The 20,143-nt window shown below is 47.3% G+C and overlaps 10 protein-coding genes across 10 annotated transcripts; 4 read left to right on the forward strand and 6 right to left on the reverse strand.

The window, feature by feature from the left end:
* Window positions 1–862: 862 nt before the first annotated feature.
* On the reverse strand, window positions 863–1,514 carry LY89DRAFT_739864 (uncharacterized protein; the record flags this gene model as incomplete). Its single annotated transcript, XM_018220518.1, has 2 exons — window positions 863–1,323; window positions 1,379–1,514. The coding sequence occupies 2 exons, from the start codon at window positions 1,512–1,514 to the stop codon at window positions 863–865; spliced, it is 597 nt and encodes a 198-aa protein (XP_018065237.1).
* Window positions 1,515–3,148: 1,634 nt separating this feature from the next.
* On the reverse strand, window positions 3,149–4,367 carry LY89DRAFT_759809 (putative aldo-keto reductase; the record flags this gene model as incomplete). The annotated part of the gene is made up of 4 exons (XM_018221480.1): window positions 3,149–3,743; window positions 3,803–3,872; window positions 3,965–4,158; window positions 4,201–4,367. The coding sequence occupies 4 exons, from the start codon at window positions 4,365–4,367 to the stop codon at window positions 3,149–3,151; spliced, it is 1,026 nt and encodes a 341-aa protein (XP_018065238.1).
* Window positions 4,368–4,832: 465 nt separating this feature from the next.
* LY89DRAFT_596132 (uncharacterized protein) lies at window positions 4,833–6,614 on the forward strand (the record flags this gene model as incomplete). The annotated part of the gene is made up of 2 exons (XM_018209900.1): window positions 4,833–4,906; window positions 4,961–6,614. 2 exons carry the CDS (start codon window positions 4,833–4,835, stop codon window positions 6,612–6,614), a joined length of 1,728 nt encoding a protein of 575 aa, XP_018065239.1.
* Window positions 6,615–6,860: 246 nt separating this feature from the next.
* On the reverse strand, window positions 6,861–7,740 carry LY89DRAFT_674987 (uncharacterized protein; the record flags this gene model as incomplete). The annotated part of the gene is made up of 3 exons (XM_018213478.1): window positions 6,861–7,246; window positions 7,299–7,553; window positions 7,611–7,740. The coding sequence occupies 3 exons, from the start codon at window positions 7,738–7,740 to the stop codon at window positions 6,861–6,863; spliced, it is 771 nt and encodes a 256-aa protein (XP_018065240.1).
* A 749-nt stretch (window positions 7,741–8,489) lies between these two features.
* On the reverse strand, window positions 8,490–8,992 carry LY89DRAFT_739868 (uncharacterized protein; the record flags this gene model as incomplete). Its single annotated transcript, XM_018220519.1, has 2 exons — window positions 8,490–8,902; window positions 8,953–8,992. The coding sequence occupies 2 exons, from the start codon at window positions 8,990–8,992 to the stop codon at window positions 8,490–8,492; spliced, it is 453 nt and encodes a 150-aa protein (XP_018065241.1).
* A 526-nt stretch (window positions 8,993–9,518) lies between these two features.
* On the reverse strand, window positions 9,519–10,202 carry LY89DRAFT_674989 (uncharacterized protein; the record flags this gene model as incomplete). Its single annotated transcript, XM_018213479.1, has 1 exon — window positions 9,519–10,202. The coding sequence occupies one exon, from the start codon at window positions 10,200–10,202 to the stop codon at window positions 9,519–9,521; it is 684 nt and encodes a 227-aa protein (XP_018065242.1).
* A 396-nt stretch (window positions 10,203–10,598) lies between these two features.
* On the reverse strand, window positions 10,599–12,978 carry LY89DRAFT_739870 (uncharacterized protein; the record flags this gene model as incomplete). Its single annotated transcript, XM_018220520.1, has 3 exons — window positions 10,599–12,013; window positions 12,062–12,823; window positions 12,873–12,978. 3 exons carry the CDS (start codon window positions 12,976–12,978, stop codon window positions 10,599–10,601), a joined length of 2,283 nt encoding a protein of 760 aa, XP_018065243.1.
* Window positions 12,979–14,100: 1,122 nt separating this feature from the next.
* Window positions 14,101–16,624, forward strand: LY89DRAFT_655723 (uncharacterized protein; the record flags this gene model as incomplete). The annotated part of the gene is made up of 2 exons (XM_018212354.1): window positions 14,101–16,150; window positions 16,244–16,624. The coding sequence occupies exons 1-2, from the start codon at window positions 14,261–14,263 to the stop codon at window positions 16,622–16,624; spliced, it is 2,271 nt and encodes a 756-aa protein (XP_018065244.1). The 5' UTR covers window positions 14,101–14,260.
* Window positions 16,625–17,185: 561 nt separating this feature from the next.
* On the forward strand, window positions 17,186–18,017 carry LY89DRAFT_759822 (uncharacterized protein; the record flags this gene model as incomplete). The annotated part of the gene is made up of 2 exons (XM_018221481.1): window positions 17,186–17,276; window positions 17,328–18,017. 2 exons carry the CDS (start codon window positions 17,186–17,188, stop codon window positions 17,828–17,830), a joined length of 594 nt encoding a protein of 197 aa, XP_018065245.1. The 3' UTR covers window positions 17,831–18,017.
* Window positions 18,018–19,102: 1,085 nt separating this feature from the next.
* On the forward strand, window positions 19,103–19,995 carry LY89DRAFT_759825 (uncharacterized protein; the record flags this gene model as incomplete). The annotated part of the gene is made up of 3 exons (XM_018221482.1): window positions 19,103–19,175; window positions 19,229–19,375; window positions 19,426–19,995. The coding sequence occupies 3 exons, from the start codon at window positions 19,103–19,105 to the stop codon at window positions 19,977–19,979; spliced, it is 774 nt and encodes a 257-aa protein (XP_018065246.1). The 3' UTR covers window positions 19,980–19,995.
* Window positions 19,996–20,143: the final 148 nt, after the last annotated feature.

A 20,143-nucleotide genomic window follows, 5' to 3' on the forward strand; every position in this document is an offset into this window, starting at 1 on the left:
ACCGATCTCCAGAAATCCCTTGCTTCGATCGCCTCCGCCTCCAAGTCGCGTCCCAAGATGTTTTTGGAGTGATCCTGGATTGTTTTGGCAGTGGTGATATGTCAGTTTCGATGCCCCCAGGGTGAGTAGAAGGAAACTTGTGTCCTGGGAGTCGTTTCCCGTTGCACACGCGAAAGTCATCCAATTGTGTAGGATTTGTCGATACGAAGCAGTGCTATCAGGGAGACCCCATACTTCGGAGCTGGTGATGATGATATTCTTCTCGTAGTACCATGTTTTGTATATGCTGCGGAATCGGATACATGTGGCGGCAAGCAATCTACGTGTAGCATGGCCGAGGATATCGAAAATCTTCCGATGAAGCTCCGCCGGAAGCATCTAGACCAGGGCAGCTATCTGCCTGGCTAGATAAAGCATTAATTAGCCTGCAACCAAGAATGGGCTGTATCCGTACCTCTTTCTTCGAGAGAAGATTCTTTGGAAGCTGTTGCTGGTGATATGACCAGATCGCCGCCTCTAACCTCTTGTTCGTCATTCAATCCTGCCATATTGATGGTTGATTGCTGAGAATTTGTTGAGTTTGCGAATGTTTGTTGCAAATATTGTCATGTTGAACTGTATACCTGGTACCTAGAAAGTAAAACAGATGTTCGCTTATTTATAGAGCTTCCAATCGGGTTAGGCCATTTTCTCACAGGCTACGATTCAAGCCATAAACTGGTGGGCAGAATGCAAGGTTCCATATCAGTGGAAGACTATTGCCGGAATAGTACTTAGACAAAACACCCTAATAAATACAAGACAATTGAGAACAGCGGTCCACCATTCTGCCCGCTCCCGTGGACTTTGTCTCCAAGTTCCTCTAATGCATCTCAATAATCGCGCTTCCACCAGCCAAAGACACAAAGTCCAGAGTGGGAGTCACAACTCTTGTCACACCTCTTTCATCGGCAAATCGGTAGTTGTGGTGCCTTTTTGCCAGTAATTGCTTCACCTTGTAAGCGTACTGATCAACCTCCGTTTCAATCAGCAGCTGGTTGCAGCCTGGCATAAGAGGACCGATCTTAGGAGCTATTGCCCAGTTAGACAGGATTCTTCGATATTCGAGTGTTCCGATCAGAGGTGCCCAGGTTTGGGACAATGGGTCGTGGAAGATGTCGAGGACGTTGATAACGATTTCTGTCTCGTAGTAATCCTGCTTGTAGATCCTGTAGAAGGCAAGGCATGTGGCTCCAAGCAGTCGACGAGTGATAGGTGATGCATTTTCGAATATATGAAGGTGAATTTCTGTAGGGAGATCGAGAAGCTGGCCGGTTTGGACAACTGGTCAGGAAACTGATCAGCTTATTTACATATCTTCAGTGATGATTCAACTTACCTCGCTCCACTTTCCCGTCGCTACCCCAATGCCCATCACCAGACTTACCGGTACCACCCGCAATGCCTGCTGACACATTCCCCAATTGAAGTCGAGTTTCATCTCGCGGTGCCGTCTTGGAAGTTGAGTTGCCCATTTTATCTGATGTGGACGGCTCGTGTTGTCTTCAGAGGTACCTGCCGGCACTGGTTGGGGTTCACTCACGGTGTCCCCTTGAAGAAGATGGACAAGGAAGTATTTGAAGTTTCGAATTATAGAAAGGTTGAGGTTCAAAGGTTCATGTCTCTTCTTTGTCTAAAGCGCGCTGGATCTGTATTTGGAGGAAACCACAGAGTCGCTAAAGATTGACCGACGTCACACCATCATCAGTGAATTTTAGTGTATACACCTGGGGAAAGGTTCGTCAATGGCCATAGTCTAGCACGCATGACGGACATCCATCATTTGGTCAGTGAGACTTCTTCAAGAATCACATCTTGGCAACTCGCGAACAATTTTTAACTATTTTTAGTGATAGGAGGTTGATGCATGTGGAGACAAGTTATTTTAAGTGCTATCAGCCACGATGTCTGTACACCAGCCAATCTCTACTAACAGTTGCCCTAAGTTCCAATGCTGAGTCCAGCTTCTTACCTTTCAGCTTCCTCCTTGTCTGCAGCATGCCAATGCTTCACGCTCACAGATCAAGGTGGATATATAGCGATAGCCGAACCGCAAAAGAGCTGCTTTGGCTCCTGGATATGTCATCTCCTGCCAAGGTCCTCTAACGATCATGTACGGTCCGCCACTTATGGCATCGAATAACCAGTCTCTTCGATGCTGGAAAGCATATTCTGGAGTTTCACCTTTGCCAATATCCGAAGGAGCCAACCAAGCGGCCATGATATCCTGATACTGAAGTGTACCAGCAAGGGTCAGTTGATACGTATTGAAGCAGCCGGAGTTCTCCAGCTAACCTCGGAGCTCAGCAGCATCAACGATGATACCCTTTTCTTCCCCCTTATGGTCTTGCTGGCCATAGAAGTCAGATTTCCAAGCTTGATACATGGAGATGCATGTTGCGCCGAGCAATCTTTGAGTACCTGGGCCGAGATATTGGAAGATTTCGAGGATAAGCTCGACTGGGAGTTTTGGAAGGGAACCTTTCTGCTCAGCTTTGTTCTTCTTAGCTGCTACCCGTGATCTTGTATAATACTAGGATGAGCTTACCTCATTGCTTCTTGGTTTTGGATGCTTGCATTTGCGCATCTGCCAACGTGATCAAGGCGTTTATTTTGATAGCATCAACGGAGACAGGAATTGAGGAGGCCATTTTGGTAAGCTTGGTGACGTTGTTGAAGTTGTAGAAAACGTGTTCTTGCTCGAGGGTTGATGTTGGTGGTAAATGCAATGCAATGCAAGTTTTATGGGGGTGATCTAGGAGCACGAGGAAGGCGATTTTATAAGAGGGTCTAGCGCTTAGGTAGAGGTTAAAGATACTCATGAGCCAACTACAAACATCTAGTCTGATCATCTGGTGGCTTGTACTAACCCTGGATAACACGAAGTGTCAGTAGTTGAAAAGGCCTGTGTGCTGTGGTTTTAGAGATCAACGCACACCAGGCAAGCAAGGTTGAAAAAAAGTGACACCTTAGCTGGGTCTGTTAAGCTCTGAGCCTCGAATAGAGAGAGTTTAGAAGCGCTACAAGAAGGATATAATTCTCATACCAGAACCATTCAAAAATTGAGAATTTGCTATTTCCTGCTATGAATTGCGGCCACTATGATCACTCATGCTGCTTCCTCCTTAGTGTCTCGTAACAGATAGGCTTCGTACTGTGGAGGAGCTAAACCACCAGCCATCTCCGAACTCTCGACAAAGGCTCTGATCTCGGCTTCCTCCTCATCAGTGAGATTAATATCGAGAGTCTCCAAATTCTCTTTCAAATTCTTAAGCTGCTTAGTGCCAGGAATGGGGAAAATATCATCGCCTTGTTTCAAACGCCATGCCAACGCAAGCTGGGAGATTGTGCAGCCCTTCTTGTCTGCCAAAGCTTTGAAATGGGTGACAATATTGAGATTGTGCTCTCTATTACTTTCTAGAAAGCGTGGCATGCGCTTGGGACGTGCGTCGCTGCTGTCACCGACAGCTTCGCCCTTGCTGAACGTGGTAGTGAGTAATCCTCGACCGAGTGGTGCCGCGCATACAACAGCAATTCCAAGGTCGCGGCAGGTATCGAGTAGATTCGTGCCAGCAGGACCTTCGATCTCGCGAGTAAATGGAGAATATTCTGGCTGTACTGCGGTGACAGGTGCAATTTTGTATGCACGACGAAGTGTGGCGGATGTAATAGCTGACAGCCCGATGTATTTTATCTTACCGTCACTAAAGTAGACCAATCAGCTTTGTGTGATGACTCTTTATCTAATTAGTGATGAACTTACGCTTTCAATTCTGACAGAGCTCTCATAGCCTCCTCAATGGGGGTTTCCGGGTTGGCATTGTGCACATAGTCTTCAGACGACATTCAGTAATCACTCGAGACAACACTACATTGCGATTCAAGACTTCTACGAGTAACACAAAATCCGGAGAAATTAACTCACAGAGATCAATCGACTCAATGCCAAGCTGCTTCAGACTTTCTGCACATGCCTCCTTACAATAAGCACCAGATGTGTTAACTGCCAAGGTCTTGCTCCCTTTGACGAACCCGAACTTGTTTGCAAGGAAGATCTGATCTCGTTTCCCTGTTCGTTTGAACCACTTTCCCAAGAGCTCTTCACCATCTCCATAGAGACTAAGAACATAGTATGCTGCATGGGTGTAGATGGAAACTCACTCAGAGGTGTCCCAGAAAGTTGCTCCATGCTCAACAGCATAGTCAAGGATCTTGAACCGTTCTTCATCGCTTGGAACAGCGCCATAAACTAAGTGAGACAGATTCATCAAGCCGAAACCTAGAGCGGGGACCAAAGGGCCATTTCTTCCCATTTGGCGAAGAGGCATTTTGGGAGACATTGTCTAAAGCGGTCGTAGATGGAGGGATTGATGAATAGATTTCGAAAAAGAGAAAGCAAGAGAGAGATGGAATAGATCTAAATGGTCTACAGATACATAGCATAGCATTTATCACGGACATAGGATCTTTCACCATCCGTGAAGAACCCCGTTGTTGCCTCTGAGGCTACTATTTTGAGAATCACTTACTCAACTTATCTCCGGTATCTCCACTGATGGTGTGTTCTTCAAATTCGGGGGATTCTAGGAATATCGGACGAGAAGTTGTTGTAAGCCAATGTTGAAGTCAACCAATGAACATCCAGAGTTTCCGAGCCTGCTAGCGGCTCCACTTTGTCCCGGCTGCTGTGCCACATCTCACTTCCTTATGGCGACCACCAACTTCTGACCGACATCACATCATATGCGAAACGACATTGACAACTTTCGCATGCTGCCATGGGCTAAATCGATATGCAGATCAGCACGTTGCATAACAAATCTCGCCAGGGTAAAGCCAAGGTGAAGTCTGGTTGCAACACATGCAGGTAAATTACATACACCTTCTTACAGAGAAGAAAAGCTTATCCGGTGCACATCAGGACTCGCAAAGTCAAATGTGACGAGACATTTCCTGTCTGCCGCCGTTGCGTAACGGCTGGGCGTGTATGTGGCGGCTACGGAATTTGGGGAGGTGGGGGCAATGTTTCCGTTGAGAGACATAGCCACTCTGCACTTTCAAGTACCAAGGCTACGAAAACCAACAGCCCTGTGCCGAAGTGTCTCTCTATTCTCATTGCCACGATAGACGAGAAAGAATGCTTTGATTGGTTCAAATGCCGTACTGCAAACAAGCTACCAGGATCATTCATCTCCGACTTTTGGGGTACGCTTCTCATGCAGGCGAGCATTTCCGAGCCCGCCGTCCTGCACGCCGTGCTTGCATTGGGGTCTTTGCATAGAAGAGGGGTCATGCTCAAAGATCAGACCAATAGCATTCCCGACGAGCAAATGGAGCAATTTACCCTGCAGCATTATGTCGAGGCCATCAGCTATCTTCGTCCCCATTTCCAAGCCAAAGACAAAGCCACGTTTCGAGTTGTCCTTATCGTCTGTATCGTGTTTATATCCTTGGACTTTCTTAGGGGGTACTTCTCAGCTGGACAGATACATCTCCAGAATGGATTGAAGCTTCTCGAAGAGACCGAATGGCTTTCGTACGGGAAGGACGAGAAAACCATCGTTAAGCCTTCTCGCGAAGCCATTGATGACTGGATTGTCGAGGTATTTGCTAGGTTTTGCCTCCAGGTTGAGCTATTCAAGCTACCATATCCAAGACCCTGCTCCCTATTCCGACCCGAGGAAATTGGCTCAGCCTCCATCTTCAAATCTCTCAAAGATGCATGGCGAGATATGGATAGGATTATGAACCGCATTTTCTACTTGACCGAGAAAGCTCAAGATTCCAATGCTGCGGGAACATGCCCCTCCGAAGTTGTCGATCTGCTCGAATATCAGCAACGAATTCAGAAAGATCTGGACCACTGGGTAGCTACATACAATGAATGGTGGAAATCCATGAAGACGCACGTCTCAAATGACTTAGAGAAGGCGCGCCTCTTACAGCTCATGTACCACGCCATGGCAACCATCATGGCCAATACATGCCTCTTCCCGGACGATGAGTCGGTATATGACTTGCATACTGATAAGTTTGTCTGCTTGCTCCAACACTTGCTTGACTTATGGATTGTCACAATGGACTCTCCTGACAATGTTGTTGATCCTTTACCAATCAACTTGGTTAATGCCAGATCGATCATGGACATAGGCTGGATGGCACCTCTCTACTACATCGCTGTTAAGTGTCGGGTCCACCGGATAAGACTTCACGCCGTTCGATTGTTGGAAGTCACCTACCACCGGGAAGGAATATGGGATGCCTCGATTACGGCACGGGTTAGTCGGAAAGTCATAGAGCTCGAAGAGGGTGATTTCTATGAAAAGATTGAGACTGATGATGACTTCTCTCTGTCTAGCTCCCCACTGCCAGCCGATTTTGAAGTACCGACTTTGCCAATGTCCCGCAGAATCCAGGACATTGAAATGCAGTTGTCGGGGGAACCGCTAGAGAAGGTTTTTCTGTGGTGTAAGCAAGACAAGAAGGGTATGGACTGCAGGGTCTGTGTGGCAGAGTATTGTTTATCTTCTCAATGCTGGGTAGATGGGGAGATAGACCAGCACTGGTCAAATTGAAAGTGGGTGTCAGGAATTCGGAGTAAGATGAGCAGCCGGAGAGCCCAAAGCTGTCATGCATGGTATTTTATTTCGTATCAAGAAGCGCAAATAGGGAATGAAGAGGTCTCAAGGCAGAAAAGTGTCAATTAAGGTACTACCAATACTCCGAGCTCCAATCCACCCCTAATTAGCACCTGCAGCCACAACGGCAAACCAGTCCCATGCATCCTGAAGACGTTCGCAAGAATACCACCACCAATCCCATCATATCTTCTCCAGGTCGTCATCAAGCACAACATGTTGCATACGAAGAGGAAGAGGAAATTTTTTGTGCGGGGAATCCTCCGAAGGAGGACATTTCAGTATCCGGGTCCGTTCATCCCATATGATCCTACCCCATGCGATCTCTAGACTCGTAACTCCGGTGTCAGGAAACAGCCACCCGAAGAGTATGTTGCTGTACTGTGGGGTTCCACGGAGTTCCGTGAAGCTTATATAAATTTTCTCCTGGAAGAAGTCCTCCTTGTAAAGCTTGTAGAGAGTGATCGAGGTTAAACCGAGCATTCGTTGGCTTACGGGCTTCAAGTCTTTGAAAATTTGCAGGAGGAGCTCATTCGGCAGCTTGTTGATCAGGGAACTGAGTTGCTTCGCTGTGTGAGTATTAGCTTTTGGTCAACTTCAAGTCGATGGATGTGATGGTACCTCTGTTACGCTTGGTGTTGCGATTGCTTGAAGGCAATTTCATGATTGTGACCGATGCGCTCGATGTTCCGAAGAGCTGCGGGCTCGTTGTGACAAATCGAGGAGAGTAATTTGCGAAGTAGTACTCCTTGAAGATAGCGTAGAGTTTAAGGGAGGTGGTGCCTGAAATCGGCTGGCCAGCTGGTCCTAGAGGTCCGATGATCTGACGGTGGAGTTCAACTGGCAATGTGATGACGAGGGAGCCGGTCTGAATACCTTTAACAGTTGGTAGTATTGATGACCGAGATAAGCTTCTGAAGAACTGATACACACGTCTTTCTGGCTCATGAGAAACCTCCTCAATCTCCTCAGGGTCAGAATACTCAGAAGTGGCGCAGATGGCAGCATTGAGCACAAAATCATCAACGGGTGAGCACTCCGCGGATGAGGTAGATGTTGACATCGTGACATTCAATACAACTTCGTACTGTTGGACGAAGCTTGAGATGTTTTGGGTTCGTTGTTGTTGCTCCGAGTTGAAAGAGTTGTGGGAGGCGAACTTAAGGGAGACAAGATTTCATGCTCAACTTAAGTAGGCGAGAAAAGACAGCGTTCTCAATGACAGACAGTTTTAGCGTGTCCGACAAGAATTGTCCGTTGAGACTAGTGATGGTTATGAATTTACAGAATCCGTCATTTGTTAGGGTAGACATAGACATATATTTCGGGTGAATTAACCATAAGTTTGTTTATATTTGTATATAACTCGATAGAACTATTATGCTATAGATCGCAATAACATTGATTTTTGTAGTTAGACTAGTACGATTAGTGATATTTTATGCCCAAAAAGCATCCTACCTACCCAAGGACGCTGCTAAAAGATGCCAATAAAGGGTATCAAAGGCAGATTTCAGAGGCTCGGACTTTCGCATACAATCATTCCAACAAGGCTGTAAAGTCGCTTCAGTCCAAGGGCTGGATGACGATCGCTCTACGACGAGGCTAAGAGAAAAAGAAGGGCTTTAATAATGGAGTTATCATTCACGGTAAGCTTCTCAGGTAGAAATCAGATGGAAGGTCTTTGATTCAAGTACACAAATCAGCACTTAACTGTGAGCTCCTGAAGCTGGAAACGGAAACAGATGCTTGCAGTGCAATGTTTCTCCATACATGCATGGCATCAAAAGGCGACCAAAGTTTCCCTATCTCTCAAGACTCAATGATGACTTTGCCTTTACGCCAGGAATGCGCTTGAATATCGTTTTCATCAAACCATTCCAATTGTCTTCTCATGGTTCTACAGAATTCCCTGCGATCTCTGATGCTTCTCGCCGCAGAATCCTTGGGACTCATCCAATCCACCATAATCTTCTCATAAGCTGCCGACCATGTGAAACCCAGCATATCCCGACCGCTGACAATGAGTATTCCTTCCCAATTCGTGTACTCGAACCGTATGTAACTCTCGTCCGTCTTGTACTTTTGCTTGAAAACTTGGTAAAGTGTCAAGCAGGTTGCGCCTAGAAGTCGTTGTCCGGCTGGGCCAAGGTGATCGCAAATTTGACTCAACATCTCTGCGGGCAGCTTCTTGAGAAGTAGACTTTTTTGCTCTACAATTGGTGCTATTCAACCATTAGCCTTGAATTAATTGCATCAAACAAGAATTTTGTACGTCTAGGTGTGAAGACATTGGTATCTTTTTCTTCCGTCATCTTTCTCCGCGCGTCTGACTCGCTCTCTTTTGCTGTAGCTTAGGTGGAGCACCGGTTCTTATTGTCGTTGGAGGGTAATGTTAGGATTGGCTATCGAAAATGATTTGCGGAGTCGAGTCTTGGCAATATGTTGAGTCAAGTTAACACTGGATAGGTTGTGTCGAGGTCGAAGCTATGTGGTGGAGGCGCAAAGATTAAAATACAAGTCTTAGCCTGCGTCAATGCCGCTAACATCAATTTCTCGCTTCATTTTCTCCGGAAGGGATTAGCGGAGTAATTGGAACAATATTTGGAATACAATATCCAGATCCGCATGCAGATATACAGTGAATGAGAGAACATATCTCAAATAAACCTAATACATAGCCCACACATCTCACTAGACGACCAGAAGGCAAAAAGATTTATCAAAAAAGAGAGCGTAGAGAGATTTCCTTTTCCCGCGCCACTCTTACTCGCAATTACGATACAGGTTCTCTCAATCCACTTCCATTCCGGCCAATGCCTTAATCACTTGCTTTCTCACTTACTCCTCAATCTCCTCGATCTCAAATTGGACGTCGAATTTGCCTTGCTGATAATAGAATGCGCATTCTTGCTCAGTTCCAAACCACCGATTCCGTTCGGAACGCCTCCATCCGACTCTCTTGACATTCTCACCAAATTCTCTAAGAAGCTGCACATATTCACCAAGACTCGTACAGTTGGACATGATGTAATCCTCCAGGTCAGCTGTCCAGTCAAGCCAGCCAAGATTTGTCGTGGCGTACCAAGGTGAGAATTCCGGAATATCGTCCAGGTCCCTCGTGAAGCCTATCACGATCTCATCGCCGCGGCACTCCCACTTCGATCCGTTTCTAGCAAGTGTTTCCTTACGTTCTTGAGGGCTGAATCTGATGTTGTAGATATCGTGAAGCTTTAAGCAGGTTGCGCCGAAGATTCGTCGTCCGAGAGGGCCAAGCTGATCGAAAACGCCGCAGAGCATGTCTGTGGGAATCTTAGTAAGAAGTTGGCCTGTTTGCTTTGCTATAATCATAGTCAGCCCTACTCCCCACACATTATGGAATCCTTCTGTACGGCGCATAATGATGGCTTGTTCAACTTCATCAGGCTTCTCAACTTCCTCGGCTGCCTCCTTGTCGTTGGGCGCATCGCTCATTTCGATGATGTGATCTCTGTCCAAAGGAATTCGGGTAGTTCTCATTGCCATAATCGAGAGAATTTGTCTGAAATGGAAATGTTTGGTGTTGAATAGTGGAAGAAGATGTTGAGATATAGGATATTCTCTTTCGGCTATGCCAGGTGACCTAGATGACCGAAACGACTACTAGCGTGCAATATGTATTGGGAATAGAGGGGCGAATCATTCTTGGGTATGAAGGAAGTAGCGTAACTTGGATCTAATGTTATCGGAGTTTGCAAGTTTGAGGTACCTACCATGATGAATGTGCGTTTGTGAAGAAGTTAAAAAAGTAGGATCACATATAACCATATCACAAATTCAAAAACACCAAGGCAAATGAGGTCAAAAGTTACTATCTGCTGCTGACGAGTCTATGACGGCGATCCTACTCCAACAAGAAATCCACAAATCTCCTGCATCCACTCAATACTTGATGTAAGCAACATAGGACTTGATACGTGCTGACTCTTTCGCACTCTTCTTGACCTTTGGCTTCTCGGACATGACAACCTCCTGCTCCTTCTCGGTCTCCAGAACTCTAGCATCCTTCGTAGAAATTGCCTCCAATTGTTGGAAGACTTTACCCACATTGGCGATGGCGATCTTGCTCTTCTTTGACTCAGCACCCTTGACACCCTCAATCTCCTTTCCCTTCTTGGTGCCCGTGGTGGGAGCAGTGGTGCTTACTTCCTTCTCCGCAGTGAACTCTGCTCCCTTGGTCTTAGCCATCTTTCGCTTTGTTGTGTCCTCCTTATTGCTCTCGGTAACTTCAGCAACATCCTCCTCGACACGCTTTCTCTTCGACGCCGAATTGGGTGATGGGACTGGCTCAGCGCTCTTGGTAGCATCTTCAGAGTTGCCGGCCGAGTTAACCTCCTCGAATGTAACTTTCTTGCGAATCTTGACATTCTTCTTCTCGGATCCATCTGCACTCTTCTTCTCGTTGTTATTGAGAGTATCATCAACAGGCTCAACGATATGTTGAACCTTAACCTTCTTGGCGCTGCCATCGACCTCGTTATCTGGATCGTCGGCGCGCTTTCTCTTATTCTCAGGCGAAGCTTGAACAACTTGGGAGGCAGGCTCAACGCTCTTCTCAACCTTTGGAGCCTCAACCTTTGGAGCCTCAAGTGCCTTTGGTGATTCGATAGACTTTGACTTCTCGACAGCCTTTGGTTCCTCGACTGCCTTGGGTACCTCGATAGCACTGGATGCTTCGATTGCCTGCAGCTCTTCGACAACCTTGGCCGACTTGATGACATTGTAGATCACCTGGCCCTTGGCGGTCTTCTTATTCTTCTTTCCACCTCTGGCCCCACCCCGAGGCTTCTTGACCTTGGAAGCAACAACACCTCCAGAAGCAGCTGCCTTAGCATCCTTCTTAGCCTGAGCTCTCTCCTTCTTGGCAGCAGCTGCGATTCTCTTGGCCTCAGCATGCTCAGCCTCAACCAATTCTCTCTCCTGTCTCTGCTTTGCAAGAACGGCGTATTTCTCCTGTGCCTTCTGGTCCTCGTCAAGCTTCTTTAGGATCAATGGGAAGTAGGCTGCGCGCACCGCTTCATTCTCCTTCATATCGTTGCCGACTGTGTAGAGATAGGGTGGAAGGGTCCAATCGAGGATGATCTCCTTGTATGCCTTGGTACCACTGTTGCGGCCTTGGAATTTATCCTCGCGCCAGCTGACGGTGATAGCCTTATCGTAAAATTTCTTCTTGTACACGTCGTATACACCCTTGCATGTAGCGCCGAAGAGTCGTTGGGAAGCAGGTCCGAGATTCTCGAAGATGAGATTCAAGACGTTCTCCGCGAACTTCGTGCCCACAGCACTCTCGTTGGTACCTGATGTTATGTTAGCACCAATCACGATTAAACTGGGGAATTATGTACCATGGGGAGTCTTGCGCCAAACTTCATGGTAAGCCTCGAGCTCGGCTTCGGCTGCCAGCTCGTCGGCGGTCTCGAGCAACTCCAGCTCGAAGTTTCCGTCGACGGAGCCTTCTGCGTCAACATCGGTCAGAGCGGGAGAAGATGCGGAAGTTTCTGGGGAAGCTGAGCCAGATGTTTGCGAAGGGACTTCGACAGCTGCGACGGCTTGGCGAATATCGTTCTTTGAGCCAGGCACCTCGGAGTTTTCGGCAACCTCAGCAGCCTTATTTCTTGCGATGGTATCTCTGAAAGCCTTAAGTTGGTTCATGGCAGCTTCGGCGGTATCTTGGGTTGCGGCCACAATGTCATCGACCTCTACTTGGTGGATGGTAGCCTTGGTGGTATGCTTGTGTGCGATGATGGTTACATCAGCCTCTGCTTGGTTGATGGTAGCTTCAGCGACATGGGTGGCGGCAGCCTGGTCATTATTGTTGTTGACGGAAGCAGCCTCTTCAGTAGCCTTGTTCTCGGAAATGGTCTCGTTGGTGGCCTTCTTCCAGTTGCCGGACTCTTGCGCAGCTTGAGGGACATTGGCAGAGACGACTTCGTCATCATTGTTGATCGAAGCTTCATGTTGCGCAGCCTTGCTCTCTACGGCAGTGTCTTCGGTGTCCTCGCTCTCGTTGCCGGACTCTTCCACAACCTTCTTGGTCTTGGCGGAAGTGCTTCCAACCTTGAAGATCAACTTGAGCTTTCGGGCTGTAGTCTTCAAGAAAGCTTTGCCTTTGCGATGGATTAGCGATTGTTGCGCGACAGTACATTGTAAACATACCTTGTGGCGACTTGCTTCCTTGGTTCTTGGTAATGCCAACAGACGCGCCGCTGGTTGAAGGCGAAGCGCTGCGAGCGGAAGTGCTTGGGGATGTTTGTTGAGACATCGCGGGAGACGTTGTCTTGGCCATTGCAAATGATTGCGTTACGCGAGACAATGTATATTTTGCTGTATCTTGTACTGCGGTGTTGCAAAGGTAGCTTAACGAGTTGTAGTCAAAGGATGAATGTTGCGTTGCGCAGGTTGGATGGGAAAGGCTGAACTTGCGATCGAGAAAATTATATCAGGCTCTCGGAAGCGCGATTGTACGGCCGACTTCTTAGCGTACAATCCGCTAAATTTAAGCTTAAATCAATCTGTAAAGGTGAATTGCAAGTTACATTTACCAGAGCAAAGCTACCTAGGTAACTCGCGTGCAACAACACATCCTTCAACGATTGCCACGACATCCCATTTGATGCCATTGTTGATCAAAAACACTTTCTACATATTTTACTCAACTAGGAAACTATTCAGTAATAGCCAAGGGGCTTTCGTCATAACTCATGGAGTTATGAAGCTGGTTTTGGGATAGCTGCTGGCGCAATCACATGACTGGGGCTGTCTTCAATTTGCTATCACAAACAAGTAGAAGTTATTTGACATATGACTGCAGTCCAAACCTACGCTTGATCAAGTTCCTCAACCGCAGTAGTCAGATACCCAAGTCTTCCATGAGAAACCAGGCACGTGACTGGTATAGCTTTAGGCCTAAGGCAGAACGTACGAATTTCTCGATTGAGAGATCACTTGTCTCGAACATACTCTCCATCATCGAAGAACAATTCAATTGAGCTTCGTTTGCAGAGTTTTGCATCCTTCCTGGAGACTTCTCCATGTTTCTTTTGCTCTCCAAGCTCTCCACGGTCGGGTGGCAGGACTGAAGGTTAAGTTGGGCGCGCAAAATGACAACATCCACAATGCAGGTACCGTACGGTAAGCCCAAAAGTCTGGACGCTTCCTTACCTCACTCCACATGTGCTCCTTGTTGAATTCAAAGATCACCGTCGCGGTTCCACTCTGAGTCAATGAGTTTTGTGTTGTCGCGCTCTCATCCAACCATTCTCACTCGCCAGCTCAGATCTGTGGCCGCAATGCGGTCACCGTAGAGGTCGCGTAACCGTGTTGGGAAGAAAGTAAACAAAGCTTCCCATCCATGTTTACTGGACCAGGACCTCGCTTTTTCGTCCTCGCGTCAAGGGACAATTTCTTGTTTTACTCAACTTGTCGTCATACTTCACTTCTTCATTCATTCATATCACCGACAAGTGTTGGGAGAATTGTGACTCTCTTCAATTTGTTTGTATGATATATCGATAACACGGATTTACCCCGCTATATATTTCACCATGGCAGAGCTCGATCATTTTTCTAACGTCACCAACGACGAACAACCGATCGCCATTCGAAGGTCGAGGCGAAGCAGTGTTGGACCACCTGCACGATTAGGAGATACTTCGCAGACCACCATTCGACATAGCATCTTGACCCCGCCATCTACACCAAAACGAGTCAAGAAACGTGTACGATTCTCCGATCCAGGACCAGAGATACAGCTTGAGTCAGCCTCTTCTGGTTTGACTCCATTCATACGTCGAGCATCAATCTCTTCTATCCCCACCACAAGACGACATTCTACGCCATCGACGTTGTCAAATCGAGCCGAATATGATACCACGCCGATATCCGGGACATTGCAATTCGCACCTCTGAGACAAGTACTGGACGGCCGAGTCAAGCGACGACTTCGAAGACACAGATTGAGTGAGGAGATAAACGTAATTGAATGGGAAAAGAGACACGACGCCAGAGAACGAAAGTCGGAAGTCGCCAGACTACGAGAGGAATTAGCCGCCAAGGATCTGGAAGTTCAGAGCATGCGAGATGAGCATGACATCGCCAGCCAATTGGAAGGAGAATCTGGAGGCTCTTTCGCCACGAGCGATACGCTCAGTACTAAAGTCCAAGAATTAGAACAAGAGATCCAGGACCTCAAGGCCCAACTACATCGTCGAGAATCTGAGGAACCCGATGATGTGGATTGGGACATGGCTGCCAGGGATCCTTACGACAATAACTTTGACGACGACGATGATGACGATAACATGATCACGAATTATGATGATGACTTTACGATGAATGATGAGATCATGACTACACCTGCGAGACTTAATACTTCATTTCCCTCACCGCCTTCTACACTACCAAATACTCCCTGCCGATCAACCTCTTCAGTCAGTGCTGGAATCCAGGCTTCCCTTCCGATTTCTGATCCTGAGAATCAGCAATTGAAAGCTCAGCTTAAATCTCTCCAAGAAGAGATCGACAAGCTGAATTCCGCAATTGCATTCAACACTGACCACCAAGACCGCTTGACAGCCAAACTAGGAGATTTCCTCTCCAGATCCGTCTCTGTCTCTCATGATGCCAGCCAAGACCCAGACCACACTACCTTCGATGCGGCACTTGACCGTGTGCTCACTACTCTCGCACTCTCCCAATCCGCATCCCTCGAACACCAAACTACCTTCTCCGCGCTCTCAACCGAGATCTCAAGTCTCGGATTTGGCAATTCCACACCATATGAGACCATTCAGCTCATCTCCAGCCAATTCCGCCAAGCCCGTCTCGATCTCGAGTATCTCTCTCCTGGCGAGACGTCCTTTGGTTTCGAGAACGACAAATTACTCGGGATGCTGGTCGACAGAGTCAAGGTCCTCACCCAAAAGGTGAAGGAAGGCGACGAAGCCATAGACCAATATCACGAGCAGGAAGTCCTCCTTCGACAACAACTCGGCACCAGAGTCGATGCAATGGACGACCTCAGAGACCAACTCAAACTCGCCGACCAAGTCGTCAGCTCTCTCCGCGAAGAAAGCAAAGACAAAGACGTTGACAACGAACGGCTCCGCGAAGCCCTAGACGGCTATAGAACTGAAGTCAAAGGCCTCGAAGATCTAATCGAACGCATTGAGCGCGAAAACGTCCTCAAGGAAGAAGGTCTCCACTCCGAGATCTCGGAACTGGAACAGAGACTCCAGCACGAGGTTATGCGAAGCGAAGGTTTGGTAGAAGACAGCGAAAGCAAAGACGCAATCACAGTCGAGCTCCAGCGTCGTCTCAGCACCGCTCTCCAAGCAGCCGCACAAGTCCAACAACAGCTCGACGACCTGACATCCTCACACACTGCTGGCGAAGCAGAAAAAGACATCCGCATCGCCGAACTCGGGATCTCGATCGTGGACCTCAAAACCGCAGCCACGGACCGCGAACACGCGCACGGCTCAGCACTTGCATTGAGAGACGCAAAAGTCTCCGGCCTACGAGCGGAGATCGAGAAGATAAACTCAGCGTTAAAGAACGCACATGCTACGATCCTGACGCTGAGGAACGAGAATCATGGCTTAAATTTTGAGCTTAGGGCTGAGAGGGAGAAGGGACAGGTGGCGGTTAAGGCAATGTTGGATATTATGGGGTATCCAATGACAACGGCGGGTGGCCCAACGGCGGAGAGTAGTAGTCCTGTGAAGGGAGGACTGATTACGCCGATGAGTGGTGGAGTAGTGAGGAGGAGTGGGGGCATGTTTGATGGGGGGTTAGCGAGGAGGGGGAGTAATAAGGGAAAGAAGAGGAGGAGGTATGATAGTGGATTGGGGTTCTTGTCTGAGGGGGAGGAGGTCGATGGGGTGGGGGAGTTTAGTAGTGATTTGTAGGATGGGTGGAGTTACTCTCCGTTGGATATCTGCTTTTATGTTTGCTGTTTGTAGTTTGTGAGGAGTTGGGATTGTATTGAAGGAGTACGTTTGTTTCATCAGATATGTTGAGCTCGCAATCATACATCATGACTTCATGTGGTCTTCTGCTTCAGTGAGCCTAAGCCCGGGTATCTGGCAAATTGTTGAATTGCCATCTTCCTAATTGCAAAAATGGCAGAGATTCTCAGCCAGGACACTAGAGACCTCGCCGGCCTAACTCTATTTGCACTTCTTTACTATTCTCCGAAGTGAACATCTAAATGTAGTGCTTATCGATAGTCAAACGAGACTCTTCATTTGAGCTCTAGTGGCCACACGTCGCGCTAATAATCTTAATTCAAAGCTGTCGTATGCGCGCTAATCTTGTATATGATTCTTTTCCCCATTAGCACAAATCCCTCGCCGCTTACCAAACACTCACCTTCTTGACAAAGACCTTGTTAATTCCGTGCAGAATCATCGCCACACGCCAATCACCAACATCTCCTTCAAACAACAACCCAGACGCGTAACGCGAAGATGGAGCAAAAGTCCGAAATGGACGAGCAACAGTACAAGCTACAAGAGGTCAGCAAGAAAGACAAAATGGCAATGACGCTTTTCAAACGACGTAACTCCTCCACGATCCCTCAAAATGCACGATGACTAACAAACAGATCAGCAACACCAACCGGCCCCCTCCAAACGCTACCCGTCGAGGTCCAAGCAATGCTCTTTCAGCACCTCCCTCCCGCGACCCAGCGAATCCTCGGCGCAACAAGCAAAACGCTCTACGAACTCTGGAAGAAATTCCACTTCGAGCCTCTGATCCGAGTCCACATGGATGAGGTGTACCCGTACACACTTATCACCACCTTCGATTACCGCCAGATCCTCAAAGGGTGGACGGATCCTAGGCTCGTCTTGAAAAGAAATAATGAAGTGGTCACGGAATTGCAGATTGAGGAAGGTAATTACTACTTTGAATGTGCGTTCAAAACGCATGGTAAGACTACGTCGCGTTTTGGGAATTTGCCGATGGGTGCTGAACGTCCGAGGATGTATGAGGGGGAAATCGGGTATGGATTCGTGGTTATTGAGCATGAGAGTTTGGTGGAGGAGATACATGAGCATGATGAGGAGATTCTTGCTACTTTTGAGGATAATTATGAACCGTTGTTTTGAGGGTTCTTTGGGCAGGTGTAAGTGGAGGTTTTTCGGTGTAATGGGAATCCTGTAAGAATAGAACAGAGCTAGTTCTGGGAAAGAGTTGTGAGGAAGAGCTTTTTGCTCGGTTTGATGATGTTCTTTGTAATGAGTAGATGAAGCAAATATCTTAGGGTTCCTCGTCTAGAGGAGGGATTAATCAAATGAAGTGAGCCTGTTCTCTATACGATATCTCTTTCAAGGTAGACATATCTCTCGCATCGGTATAGATGCAAACTCTCCTTCATCAAGGTTTCAATTGACATTTGCACCGTTTGCCATCTTGACTATCACATCTGATGCTCACAGCTTCTATACTTGCTCAACAGTTTCCAGGGAAGCTCTTGGTGATCTACTCGCCAGAATGCAGTGTATGATCACTACTCCTTATTTCCAAAACTCCTCAACGGCGCCAATTCTATCCGCCATGCTATTTGAAAGTAAGACAATTGTAGCCTCGCCGCCTCCCATGCTGTCAATACCCCACCCAATCTATGTGTGATAGCAGTAACGGTGTGACCTTCCTGCGACAGCTACTGGTGAATGATACTGTGTGTGGTGGATTCAGTTTCAGGGCTAAGTGACGATGTAGCCTCGTCGTCGAGTAGAAGGCTAGAGGTCGTAATTACATTGAAAGTTAGGCCCAAATCCCAAAACCATATTGATGATTAAGAGAATGTAATTGCAGGATCGCTCGTGCCAATGCGGATAATTGCGAGTGTTCAGTTGAAACTGGCGGGAAAAAGGTGATGGAGATGTCTAAGGCTTTCTAAACTGTCTTGGAGGAGGGCGGTACGGGGCTTCAAGGATTGAAACAAGAGCATAGACGTGTTGTTGAAGAGCGGCAATGGTTAGTCTGTCTGGAAGGCAAGCTGAAAGCTGCACAGTATTCAAGTTGGTTCAATTTATTCAGTGGTTGGGATCTGAAGGCTATACAGCGTGTGTCTTGTTGGTGGAGAAAAGTAAGGAGAGCTGAATAATTTTCGTCTAGTTTCAAACACAATTCCAATGGAGTCTTCAAGACGAACGCATAATGAGATATATAAGGTATGCCGACATCTCCTAATCGGGCTAGTACTTGGACTAGTGGACAACACAAGGTTACCTAATATCAAATGTTCTCGAGGCGCTGAGAACCCTTCCCCATTTGAATTCGTTCCGCTCTCCACCCACCTCCTTCTTTCTCAACTTACTATCAACTTCCACACAACACAAATCTTACAACTTGCATACCTCATACAAATCGCAACGATGTCATCAATCTGTAATGACCTTCACAAATCTCTTGAAAGCAACATGGAGAGACTTGCGCTCTGTACGAAAGGTTTGCGTTCTAATCTTAGATTCTCTTCGCAATAGCTAACTGTGTCCCTCCAGATGCTGCCGACATGTCGCAAGACCTCAGCACCGAGAAGGAGTCTGCTCTCATTGAACAAAAGGGTTTGAGCTCCACAGCATCCAGTTCTAGCGACCAGGAGGATTTCACCAAGACGGAAGTTGAAGCCGTCATTCCATTTCAAAGACGTATGTTCCACACACACTCCTCTTGCTGATATAGCTAACATATCATGAAGCGGTACAGAAAGGCCATTTGGAGCTACTCCCTGTCGAACTCCAGTGCGAAATATTCAAATATCTCGGTCCTGGCGCAAAGCGAATTCTTGGCTCCATCAGCAAGCGCATGTACGACATCTGGAAGCAAGATTTCTTTGAGAAATCCATCCGGATCAATATCGCCGAGCACATGCTGAAAGCGGACAGCTTAGAGCATGTCTCAACGGTGTATAACAGCATTTTATCCAATTGGTTGAGGCCAAAAGGGGTTGCGAAAGACCAGAAGACAGAAACTGACACCACATACGGAGATGTGAATTCCTCTATACACATGAATGACTGCATTGAAGATGCAGTTGCCAGACATTATGCAGCCAAACGAATGAAGGAGCATGGCGATGAATGTCCTGTTTTCACCAAGGAGTTCAGGTACAAGAACGTCATATTAGAGTACACAGGATTTCGAAATGACGATACAGAAGCTAGTTGGTTATCATCAGCTGAATTCGGCCGCAGACACCGGAGATGGCAACTTGATATCCGGGGAGTTGATCTCCGGGACTTGTTTGCTTAGGAAAAACACCTGAGAGATACCCTCATCTTGTAGTCTTTGCACTGTATGAGAGTGAGAAAGCAAAGAGCCTCATGTAATATCAAAGTTCTTGTGACCACCTCTTCCATAGAATTTCTAAAGTGAACCATGCGTGCACAATGATCTCATAGCTCTCTCCACCTCGA

The sequence above is a fragment of the Mollisia scopiformis genome (genome assembly GCF_001500285.1).
Source record: "Mollisia scopiformis unplaced genomic scaffold LY89scaffold_25, whole genome shotgun sequence".
Lineage (NCBI taxonomy): Eukaryota > Fungi > Ascomycota > Leotiomycetes > Helotiales > Mollisiaceae > Mollisia > Mollisia scopiformis.